We start from the raw sequence: 12,524 nt of genomic DNA, 5'->3' as shown, positions 1-12,524 counted from the left end.
GATGTCAACACTTTCACATACCATCCCGCTGTCAGGGTAGGAGTACTCATGAGCTGTTCGTGAAATTAGTTCTCGCATACGTCATGCCGAAATCGAGAAAGATCTCTCGTGGTAATCAGTGGCGGCGACAGCTAGAAAGCTACAGAATTCGAAGATATAGAGAAAATCGCTCAGCCGAAGAAACACAAGCCGCAGGATAAGCTAATGTTTCTGAACAGCGACGAACTCGAGCTAATCCAACGGCAACACAGATTGCAGAAGTATATTACTCCAAAGTCATGCGCCAAAGTCTCTCGCGTGGAGATTCCTATGAATGCCTGTATATACAGCAAGATAAAGATTGGCGCGAAGCGCCCGCACGGCTGGTATATCAATAAGTGTCTATCAATATCTAAAAACAGGCCAGTATATAATTTCAATCTAATTAAATGCTTTTTTATTTTCACGTTCAGCGGTTCATACACGTCTGCTGCTGCTGTTACTTCTCTGATGCTTCTCTCAACGCTCTCGCTATGCAGAGAAAACACATTTCGAGATCGATATAGAATAATTGATGCATCCGTCTTTCTCGTATCTACTTTTCACAGTCCCTCCCCGGGTCCCGACTGCAAGGTCTCGTCCCACTACGAATCGTTCATCCCTGTCTATACCGACCCAAAATCACTCATAATAATTACAGGTAGTACACGGTCGCAACGTGAGTCGCAATAAGCCTCCCGGTTAGGCTCCGACGGCCATTCTCTGCATGTCGGTCTTTCTGTCAATTCCATAAACTATGTGTATAATGTATGTAAGTGTATACTTATATAAGTTAAGTATAAAGTTTGTCTCTGTGTCTGCGTCATCCTATTGTTGTGATCCCAGCTCAGGCCGAAGCTTCGGTTTCTTCTTCCAGCTGAGGTTTGTAATAAGAGATCAGCATTTGTTTCTCCCCGGAACGAGTTGTTCTCCAAGCTCTGACATACGAATCAAGGACCGTTTTCTCCGGTGGGAGCGAGCTGCGTCCGCTGTCCGAAGATTCATGTACCGCAACGGCAGTGGTAGTCAACATGGCAGGGGTGGTATGGGTGGCAGCGGTCACTTCAGCCGCTATAGACGCATCATGGAGCTTATCCGTAAGTGCGACCTTTCTTCGACCACTTCTTCTAAGCGAGGAATTCGTGAAATTGGCTTGTTTGGTAGCGGTTTCAAGTTTTTGGGAACATGCGGAAGCGGGCGGGCTTTGCGGGAGGGAGGGTCCTGAATTGCGGGAGTGTGCCTGCTCGGTCTCAGCTAAGTGGAGCAGGCTTTCCTTAATGTGGTGCATGGCGCAGGCGTCGAAGAAGTCGTACTTACGACCAGCTGCAACGAAGCGACAATACTTAGATCAAGGGATGCATCGGGATCCATAGCAATTCGGCGGCGAACTAGCGAGTTTCAGAGGATTTCGGAACTGCCTCGCAATCCTCTCACGGGAGTTCCCGCGCGATTCCCGAGCGTCGACTCTGATTGTGAGATTATCTACAGAGTCCCCGAACGAGCGCTCGCGAACCTACCTTGCATTTTGCTGTTTTGTCGCAGCAAACGTTTTCTCTTGGCGAGTTTGAGTAGTTGATGACTTTTGAGCGATGCTTCATTCTTGAGTTTGGAGTTTTTCTCGAAATGGGAGTTCACATGAGCCTCGAGGAGAGGTTTCGTTGAGAATCTGGAAGATACATATTCGGATGCGCGTTCAGCCGCGGGAAACACACCGTGACCCAGGAATCGAGATCTGACACGATTGAAGAATGGGCTAAATTCGGAAAGAGAGCAATTCTCACCTTTGCAGGCATCCGTCAACAATACATTTCAACGGTTTGCTCCGGGAATGTTTGACAACGTGCTGTTCTAGCCAGTGTTTACACGTAGACGGGACATTGTATACCTGTAAGGATGAAACGAATTGCTCCGTACTGGGTTTTCCTCCCATTCATTACCCGATACGATTTTCTGGAGCAACCACCGCCGGTATAGTGGAAGCAAGCTTACCTTGCAGGAATCCCAGAGACAAACGAATGATCCACTATCGGCTTGAGGACCTACATGCGCATCGGCGATATGATCAGCTAGGTCGTTGTCCTTCGAGGTGACGAAAACGCAATCTTTCCATCGGCAGGGTACTTCTTTGACAGCGGCGGAAGAAACCGCGGCTGTCGGAGGCTTGGCAAACGGGGAGACCGACTTGGATTGTAAAAAGCCTAAGGCCGGAGCCCTATTTGCGCTAGGGGCAGTGAGTGATACCAGTGGACTCTGGTTGTTGTCGTTGCTACCGCTGTTGCTGATCTCGGTTTGGCTGGCTGCTTTAACGCAATCCACAACCGAGTCACGGCTCGTGGTTATCGTGGCACATTGCTTGGCAGTATCTGTTACTCGTAACACTTTGAGCGGGGGTTCGGCGTCGCGCCGAAGAGATCTACGACGGCTCCTCTCTAGAACCTGAGCTTCATCCGAAGAATCGGTCGTAGCGGTTGTGGCCGGCGAGGCGGCATACTCCGAGCTCGACTGGCTGAGTCTTGAATCGTCGACAGATGAGAAACCGGAATCCGTCGAGATCGAACGCCCGGACATGGGACGACTAGTTCGCCACGGTAGGCAGGGCACATCGGAGGCCGACAGCGTGTCACACTCTGGAAACGAAGGAAGAATAACTTGAAAACGGCACTACGTCGCATCCAAATGTGGTTCTCCCACGCTCGGAATCATTCACCATGCGTAATAACTCCCCGCCAGGAAGCGAAATTGAGAATCCGCAGCTGTGTCCCGTGAAATGCCTCTCTGTAACGCAGTCTCCTACGATAAACTAATTGCGAACGAGGTTTCCTCTATAATAATCGATCGGCCTGCAACTTGCAACACCAGGAGCCTACGTAGCGGAAACCTCGTCGCGACTCGACAATAAAAATTCTGATCTGGAACTCTGTCCAATAATCTCTCGTATGGAAGAGAGGAATCCCGATCCCCGCCCGGGGAACAGAGAATCCCAACATTCGTCTCAAAAGAGCTATCACTTGTTCGTCATTCCCCTACTCAGTCAGATCGGGAGTTCCTCAGAGCACGGAAGATACAATACTCACCGCCTTCGATCGAGTCGGTGTCTTGAGAGGCATTCTCCGCCACGTAGCCGCTGATGGCAGAAATCCTCTCGATGATATCGTCGAGAACTTTCGTGACAGAAATATGCAGAGATTGATCATCGACTCCGAGTGAGGTTTTCGATGGGGCTTCGTCGCTATTGTTGCTGCGCGGCTTCCTCGGTCTCCTCAGAATTCTCATAAATCGAGTCTCGTCACCGGCCCCCCGCTTATCGTCATCGTCATCAGCAGGCGGTCGATACGCTGCGTCTTCCACAAGTGAATCAAGCGAGCAGGGCCGGTGTTCGAGAGTGCTTCCGTTGAGGGAAGGACAATCATACTCTTCGGTTTCGGTTGTGCTAATCTCCAGACTATTTGGAGCGTCCTCGGTATCGTCGTCGGAGGGCGGAGTCAGAGATTGCAAATGAGCTTGCTCGCTCGACGGCTTCGGAGACGAAGACGAAGAAGCAGCAGCACAGAAGAGCAGAGGTGAACTCAGAATTCGAGTTATGAGAAGACGTCGTTGCGTCGCCTCCTCGCCGCACTGGAAAATTAATTGAAGACGCTTAGGAAATTTCGGGCGAGCTCGACTAAGCTCCCGCTATCTACTCCTCTGGAATGATGTGTTTGGAGGTTCTCAAGTATTTTCTGGCATCACGTCCTCGACAAAAACAACGGCTTCTCAACTCCCATCTTGGCTACCGTGTTGCTCCGCAGAACAAGGGTACGCCTTATTGAAAATTCGAATTGATTCCACAGCATCGGATCTAGAAAATAATGAGAGAAGCGAATATGCATTTGCGCGATCCGACTCGAAAGCGTGCGAGGAACTCCGAGCGGACGCATCTGGTCCGAGTGTTTTAGGGCGTCGGATAGTGACGCTCGACGAGCCACGGGGTGCTATCAGCGCCGTCTCTCTCAACCACTCCGACCGCAACGACGACGACAAGTGTAAAGCGGCGACGATTTTTGCAAGCGTCCCTGAAATCACAACTTCGGCGAGCGACATCCGCCCGTCTGGCAATCCGGACTCACATCAAAATTGTCTTCATACGCCGAGTCGAGGCTAGCCTCGTGGTGATCGTCGTGAAAGGGGTCATTTCCCGACGAAGGCGGCACTCGCTGATCCGCGAGGTGTCCCCGGCACTCATCGACTTCCATCTGCCGTTGGCTAGCGTATTGTTTGCCGTTCCTACTGCGCGTCGATCATCCCTGAAAAAAAAGATGTGAATATAGGATCAATCAACTTATTCGGCTTTACTAACGAAGAACGCAAACCTAGAGGGTATTCGGCTATGCACGGGGTCGAGCGGGACCGTAGCGTAGCCTCAAAAAAAATCCCCGAAACCACGCAACGCACACATGCGTCTCCAATGTCGAATACAGATTACCCCGAATCGGATGCTCTCACACATCTCTCAACGAACAAAATCAATTCATTCAGAGTGTGCTTCACAAAAAGCGATCTCCTTGCTCTAAGACGCTTATCCGGATCATGTCAGGCTAAATTTGTGGGATGCCGATGTCTAGTTCGTACTTGTTATTTGAGTTATCGAACGTGGATCTGCCACAGAGAACCACAGGAATGGAAGTACGTCCCATGACAAATAAGCGGCTCGTCGGAGTCCGCATGCACGATTTCGCGGATTTGTTGACCGCATTAGCGGAATCGTCTGTGACATCCCGGATCGCGCCGACAGGCTTTACAATTTTGGATTCGCGGGCTCGATTCGATCAATTCGTGTTCGGCTCCATGATGCGGTCGTTTTCTGTCTTTGCCGCCGTCACTCGGTCGCAATATCCTTGCCAGCTTCTGAAACAGGCGGTCCTCCGCCGCGAATTCGGCTGCTTTATCGATGGATCGCTGAGACATAATCATTGGAAAATTAATCCGCGTTCCATGATCACGTGTAGAATTCAACGATTCAATCCGCGCCCAGTCCGATCAATAGATGGGCTAGCTGCTGCGATGTGCCGATAATTTCGATTCATAGAAGAATGGATTGATTGATGAGCTGCGCTTAGGCGGAGAACTTGACAGGTGTCTTATGACACATGCTAACGACTCCAATGCGCTCCCCAAAGCCAATTGGAGGCTGCAGTCAACGATGACCATTGAATTTCGGAGTCGTCACCGGCTAGCTCAGCTTCGTCATTCGAGCCGTGCGAGAGCCAGGATCCGGACTCGGAGTTCTTCAGTCGGCTCATCGAGACGCTATGGAGCTCCCCGACCGAGCCCCTATCCGTATTCTTCGGTACCCCAATGCCTCTCTAAATGTGGGTTTCGCGCAGGCTGTCGTCAAGTGATGGTGGGGCGCCGTCTCTGCCGTAGCTCGAACCGAGCGGCGACCAACTGATCGCTCACTCGGTCGTTCGGTAGAGAGGCCCTGGAAGGAGACACAGATGCGTGACTTATCTTCCTCGCAGGCAGGGCACGCTAGAGGCTCCCGCGAGTGCTCTTGCCTCGTGTCGCAGTGTCAAACAAGACTACACGGCAATCCTCTGAGTGAGTCGGTTCTGCAGCGATCCCTCCGTTCGGTCATACGATCAGTTCGGGTGTGACATCATTCGCTCGGTCTGCTTACGGAAACGCACCGGAAACCCCGTCGAAAAAAGCGGTCTCGACCCGGAAATCGATGAGCTATGACATCTCGAACGGGGCGTCAAACGACACGTATCCGATGGACGGTACGGTGATTGTCAATTGGAAAAAAGGAACTTCTTGAACTTTATGGCATCATTGTGCTTCGCAGCGATTGATCCCGGCCTCGCATTTTTCGTCGCTCACTGAGACGCTCGGAGAGCTCCTTCTCGTCTCGAGCACTCCATCCAAACGCTGCAGAGCTGAACTCATCCGCAGGCAACTCAGCGGATCGGCGTCTCCCCCGCGGTTTTCTCGTTTTGCGATGAGCGGTATTTGTACATCTAGCCCAACCAGCTGGGCATTTCTAAATCATTTCCTCGTGACGAGTGTGCTGCTTCTGATGATCAAACATCGAGTCGGATTGGAGTTCCTGGAAGCGCGACGATGGCGTGACCTATCCAAGCCAATTTCTTGGTGACAGAAAACGCTTTCGTTCATATATTCTTTTTTGGCGAGTCATCATTCGAGCACGATGATGATGACGACGACGACGACGACGACGATGATGATGGTCATGATCGTGAAGTAACAGTCATCCCATCGCGCAACGGCCTCAACGGTTTTCCAGCAAGAACGAGCACCGTCGACGCCGTGTTCTCGTCAACTGCGCACCCGGTGCCCGCGGTACGCCACGTCGGGCGTGATTCCGGATTTTGACACCCGCAATAGATAACAGCGACAATTATCATGCGTGTCAATTAGCGTTCGACAGCGCGCCTTTCGGCTGAGGTGCTCCTCGGACCGCTGTCTTGACCGCTGACGAAAGCACGGTCTCCCGCCGATTTGTTTAAAGTTGTTAAAGTCTTCTGAGAAACGAGTTTTTGCGTACGTCGAACGACACGAGCTTCTGTATCTCCGCAGAAGATGGCATGCCCAGCAAGCGAGAAAATCACAAAGAAATCTGCCTCTGTTCGGGGCCTCTTGGGGGTGCTACCCTCCGCCAGATCAGCGCTGGAGCAATCAGGCGAACGCAGAAGAAGACTCATTTCTCGAGCAGCGCTAAACGAGGGATTCTTCGCGACAGGGTTCCGACCCTCCGAAACCTCCAAAAAGGTCGTAGTCATCATCATCATCATCGTCCTGGACTTTAACAACAGACAACTCACTCCGTCTGCGTGGGTCTAATAAAATTCGCTCTTGCTCCTTATGGGGGAAAGGCGGTTCTCGTGAGCGTCATTGGAGTGCCGTGTTTCCGGGAATGTTTCTGACCACAGGATCAATAGTCGGCGTCTCCTCCGAGACACCCGCGATCCGAGCAATGAGTCTCGGACGCACTCCCACCCCACCCGGGACCAGAACTAAGGTCGCTTTATTTTTACGATGCTCTCATTGCTCAACCGATTCACAAATAAAAAAATATCGCTCCGATTCTGAGAAGTTTCTGTTTTGGGCAACTTCTGGAATGTGGGCTCCTTACGCGGTATGACGGGTCCTCCGAAGCAGGACACCGGATGTGATTCACGCACATGAGAAGGCACGGCGGACATGCATGCGGGGAGCTCAACGTCCCGAAAGTTTCTGTCCAGATCCCCCAGTGTCGAACGTCTCAACTCGGAACGATAGAAATTAGTTTTTCTCCCCCAACAATCTACACAGCGATTCTGTTATCAACAGCTCGGCTCGTTATCGCTTCGGTTCAACGAACAATGGCAAGAATATGCGGTTTTCGCTTTTGGGGGCTATCGATCGAAGCTTTCTGAAAGCATCGATCGCGTTTCCACCCTCGAGCGTGGGTATGCTCACAACAGGCCGAAACTTCAATTCAGACGAAGTTTCGGGAAATCTCATCCGCTCGGGAGTATCTGAGCTCGCTCGTGTCAATCAAGTCTCTGTTTTCGGAACATAAGCCGAACGCCTCCCGTCGTCACATTGTGTTGTACATACCTGGATGCGTACTTCGTGTTGTGTTGGAGTGTCTCCGCGAGTTTCCGAGGCTCTTCATCGCGGTGTCTGTCGGGAAAACGTCCACGAGAAGAAGAGCTCCCCGTCCACTTTCTCGTTCGACTAGAGTTTGTGAGCACACGCACAGAAAAACAAGCACGCACGCACACACATTCACACACGCATGAGAACAGGACCGACAAGCACGTTCAGCGTGGAGCCGTGTCGTTTTATATCGGGAAAACAATTGTACCGTTCCCTGTCGTCGTTTCTACCGGAGCTACCCCACGCCAGCAGTCGACTAGTGAGTCTGCTTGCCTGTCTGCTTGCCTGCCTGGCTGACTGACTGTCGGACCGACTGACTGACTGAGTGTATGTATGCCTATGTGCCTGTCTGCTTGCCTGCTTGCTTGCCAGCCAGCCAGTCTTTCATCCAGTCAGCGAACAGCTCTCGCAGCCGCCGCAGCAGCAGCAGCGAACTCTCCTCGCCTCACTCTCAACGGCAGCGGCACCAAAACATCTCCTCCTTACTCCCGCTCGACTAGCTGCTGCTGCCTCCCCGTCGGTCTGTCTTTCCATCCGTCGGTCCGAGCGTCTGTCAGCTCCTCCGCCGTTCTTCGCCGCTCGCTCGCTCGCTTACTTGATGCTTGACTGCTGCTGCGGCTGCTGCTGAGATGGTTTTAACTCGGTTGGAATCTACCAACCGGTGAAACCAGCGGCGGCAAGGTTGGCGGCGACGACGACGGCAACTGTTAGTTGTAGATGCTGCTGCTGCTTCGTCGAAGACGACGGCAACGACGACCGAAAACAGCGGCGGCGAGCGGCGACCGTCTGCGCGTTGTTAGCTTGTACACAGCAGCAGCAGCGAGCGTCAGCTCTGCGGATTCATCTCGTGGTCGTTTTTCTCTTCCCCCCTCTCTCGGCTGTGTTCTTGCCTGCTGCTAGCTGCCGACCGACGACGACATCGAAGGCAACGACAGCAGAATTAGCACGCCTCCACCCTGCCGCGGCGTTCGATCCGCGCTATCCGTGCCCGTGTTGGTCGCCGTCGAAGCCCACTGGCGAGTCTTCGACGATGACCACCGTAGGAACGAAGCAGAGCCGTCTACCTGAGTCTCTCCTCGTTCCTCTCTTCAATGGCCATGAACAGTATTCCATTCTTTTTTGTCTTGTCTCGGCGTCGTCGTCTGTAGCTCCTCACGTCTTGTTCCTGAATTGCCCGGAACTGGAGGTCACGGAACTCCCTCTGCCGTCTCGACTATCATGGTCGACGTCAGACCCAGCGGCCGAGATGCAAGTCGCAGACTGAAGAACGACCGACAGCATTGGCAGCAGCAGAGCTCTTTTTTTCATCGTCTTTCAGATCCTATCGGGTCGAGTCTCTCCGGGGGAGTGCGGGGCCTCGCAGCGAACTACATTTTTCTCTCTCCGCTCTCTCCCACTCACTTGATCGCACTATCTGCTGCCGCTGCCTCCATTGTGTGGGAAGCCGAGGCCCGGACTGGCCGAACTCGATTGACCGTCTCGTCGCGCTGTCAGTCGCGGCACGGCAAAAGGATCGCGATAGAGACCGGTCCGAGCAATCCATCGATCGGCGGCGACGAAATGCAGGCAATGCCGGGTTTCGACGGCAGCGATGCATGATTGTATTCGTGAACGGCCATGCTCGAGAGGCATAGGAAGGCAGCAGCAGCATTGGTGAAGGACTCGCATGCCCGGCATGGTGATGACTCGCGCAACTAACGGTCAACTCATACAAAATCGACGCGATTCCTAGCTTGCGTCGTGTTTCGTTGGAAGGGAACTCTACCGGCTACATGGGTGGAGCTCGGAGTCTGGGCTGATCTTCTCCTCCGTACTCCAGAACATCCGTTAAAAATTCCAATGCTCGAACCCCCGAAATCGGAGCGAAGAGCATGGCGCTCTGCCGATGGAGCTCCGATTCGGGATATTGGCATCGAGCCATCCTCTCCACCTTTGAGTGGAATCCTTTCATAGGATCTCAGAGCCTCGCATGACATGAACTCGCTCACCCGACGAATCATTGCCCTCGTGTTTCGTTGATCGCCCCCGGGGAAATTCTGGCCTCGCGTACTTGGACACAACGATCGCTGATTCATTAGATTGGGGAGTCGATGACAGAGGCTGCACCGGAGGGTGGATCGTTGTCCGATCGATTGCTTGAGTTTATTGTGTGTCGCAGTGTAGGAAAAGATTTCGCCGCACTGCCCCATGAAATCCTAATGGGCTCATGCCTCTCTTCCTGGGGATTTCGTGCATGCGGAAGTTTGCCCCAATGGAAGCCCTGCTCGACTAGACTGGTTTTCGGAATTCGAGAAGAGCTCGTGAGGAGTTGATAACTCCATTACCGGGAGCGCTTGAAGAACGACGATTGCTTCCTGGCCGATGTTCCGAGGCAGGGGGAGCTGGAGCCCTCGCTAGAACCTGCACGATTCCGTTTGCATTGAAAATAGAAACGGAGCTCGACATTCTTCTCGATCGAAGCTACTCGAATGCCGTCTCGAATTACGACCCAGTAACTAAAGGCGTGTTCGGGAATCCAGTCATTCAACCGTTATAGGTCAATGTCTCTGATGACACAACAGGAGATTGGCTGAGGTTTACAAAATGCGCCGTATCAGTTTTCATTCAGCTCAAATTTTCTGAGCAGAACCCCACTTTCGGCTTGTGCTGCTCGAGGGATCCCCTGCCCTGAATACAATCCATCGCTTGAGATCTGGACGCAGTCTAGGACAGCCGTTCTCTCCTCTCGTCCCACCATGGAAACCTGATAGAAAATCGTAGTACCTGATCTTCGGATCATCATTCATGATGATGATGGAGTACGAAAATAAGATTTGATAGACTTGGGAAGCTCATGCCCTCCCCGCCTGCTTCTATCCATGAGTTCTCCGTTGAGAGTGGTCGGATATTTTCTTGCTCGGGACGCTCCGCTCAGTATTTTCTCGTGAAAAGTCCTCGCAAACAGAGAGGGATAGAGATCGGAAGGCCGTGACAGAAACGCGTGACTGCGTACTGCATCGGAAATGCAGCTCATGGCGTACGGCGAAGAAACACCGACTTTCCAGAAGACGATTCTCTCACAGGATGATGAGAATTATTCCGACAACGAGCGAACGAATTGCGCTCCTAGCATGAGAACACTGTGAAAGAGACGTCTTTATTCAATGCGAGAGAAACATTTAATGAAGTTCTCGAAACATCGGGGTCGACAGCTCTTCATTCAGATAATTACTGTCCTGAGCGGTACCTGAAGAATTCCCCCACGAGTTATCGTATACTCGTTCACAGCTCGCAGAACTTCGGGACACACCGCCCGTCAGCGTCAGTTCCGTTGTAATCATTACTCCGGAAGAACATCGAGCGTCTTTGACAATGGCTCTTCGTCTCCAGAGCATGGAGGTTTTAATTGTCGGCAAATGCTGCGCGAGCGCGACTCAGTCAGATCCTAGTCTTAGGTGAGAGGGCGGCTCAGTATGATCGGATGCTGAGAACATTTCCAGAAACGCTCGGATCTGAAGGTAGGACCAAAAAGGAGACAACTCCTCCCCCAATTTTATTGCAAAATCTATGCGGTATCTTCTGTATATGTATTCCGCAGAGAATAATGGATGCATGCAAGGTTTCTATGCTCCTGCATCGGTCTCGAGCGTCGGCGACAACATCGACATTTTGTGACCCATCATCGTATCTATTCGATCGTTTATATTTATTCGTATACATTCTGCATATATTTGAGCGTCGCGAGTTCACCGATATCGGGCTGGACAATCGGGGAATGACGTTGGCAAACTGTTTGAATTCATTAACTTATTAGGTCTTGAACGGGAAACGAGTTCGTTGCCCCCTAGTGACAAAACTCGTTTACCCGGAACAACTGAACGAAACTATCTACAAAACGCTGCAGGATAAGCCTTCAGGGGCCTTCTATTCGGACATTCCCGACAACTGACGATCATGGAGACGAGGGTGATCATGAGCAAGCCGCGGACGAGTTGCGGGGACTCGAGAGAAAGCGTGAGTTCCTTAATGTTCTGGAGGTTCTGGAAATATGGGATTTTCTACAATATTAGACGCCCGTCGCGAATTAGGCAGTAGCGCTCTGTCTATTTCGATTGTCTCAGTGTAGCCTCTGAGGAATATCCGTTGTCCTGGAGATTCTACGAATTTTCAGAAGAACCGGAGAACTGAATCGCTCGAGACGATGATAGTACCAATAAATTCAGCGACAATCCGTTGATTTACTCTTCGATTCACTTTTTCTCACGACCGATGACTTCGACGAGATAGTCGGCTGCGACGGAAGAGATCATGAGATAGATAGCTGCACAGAACACAGATTGTTTTCATTGTAAGTCAACGCTCATTCCGAGGCGACACTGTTCTTCGACCGTGCAGAACGACTCATCCGAGTCATCAAGAGTGCGACGTTGAGGAGCGGTCGTTATCTAATCGCTCCACAGAAAATTTCTTGAGCTCGTTGCGAGTATGCTCAAGAGCTGTTTTTTTTTCGTGTACGTAAATATCATTCGAGACCGACGTATTGGCGTATTGGAGCCTTTCCCGGTATCAAATATCTGACGCGAGACATTTCCCTCGGTCAAACACCTATGAAAACTTTGAGCCGTCTGTATCGAAGGTGAGACCCCAAGGGTCTGCGTGATATTCTCTCGACGGAGGGCAGCTGTCCTGGACAGCTGCCATGTCTTAGCCGGGAATGGTTCGTTGCGTGGTCCGACCGAATTTTCGCGAATGCACTGGTCGCTTTCCTCCACGCGCACCTCTCTGCCCTTCAGAAATCACCGATAAAAGAGAAGAAGTCTCATTGCTCCTCTTATTGTCGCTTGTCAAAGCAGAAGTCAATTCGGCTGATTGCTGCATTCTCCGTT

General features: G+C 51.7%; 1 protein-coding gene across 1 annotated transcript; it reads right to left on the bottom strand.

Moving 5' to 3' along the window:
- Positions 1–417: 417 nt before the first annotated feature.
- jing (AE binding protein 2 jing) lies at positions 418–4,250 on the bottom strand. Its single transcript, XM_003747284.2, has 6 exons — positions 4,125–4,250; positions 3,093–3,633; positions 2,008–2,645; positions 1,800–1,903; positions 1,536–1,684; positions 418–1,341 (listed from the first exon to the last, which is right to left on the bottom strand). The coding sequence occupies exons 1-6, from the start codon at positions 4,248–4,250 to the stop codon at positions 866–868; spliced, it is 2,034 nt and encodes a 677-aa protein (XP_003747332.2). The 3' UTR covers positions 418–865.
- Between the last annotated feature and the right edge of the window lie 8,274 nt (positions 4,251–12,524).

Source organism: Galendromus occidentalis, unplaced genomic scaffold (assembly GCF_000255335.2).
Source record: "Galendromus occidentalis unplaced genomic scaffold, Mocc_1.1 scf7180000077515, whole genome shotgun sequence".
Taxonomy (NCBI): Eukaryota; Metazoa; Arthropoda; class Arachnida; order Mesostigmata; family Phytoseiidae; genus Galendromus; species Galendromus occidentalis.
The sequence above is the reverse complement of the archived record's forward strand: the minus strand, read 5'-3'. Positions and strand labels throughout refer to the sequence as shown.

Coding starts and splice junctions, on each gene's coding strand:
- jing (XM_003747284.2), bottom strand. CDS start 4,250: ATGGAAGTCGATGAGTGCCGGGGACACCTCGCGGATCAGCGAGTGCCG. Junction 3,634..4,124: donor CGTATGAAGACAATTTTGAT/GTGAGTCCGGAT, acceptor TTAATTTTCCAG/TGCGGCGAGGAGGCGACGCA. Junction 2,646..3,092: donor CACCGACTCGATCGAAGGCG/GTGAGTATTGTA, acceptor CTTCGTTTCCAG/AGTGTGACACGCTGTCGGCC.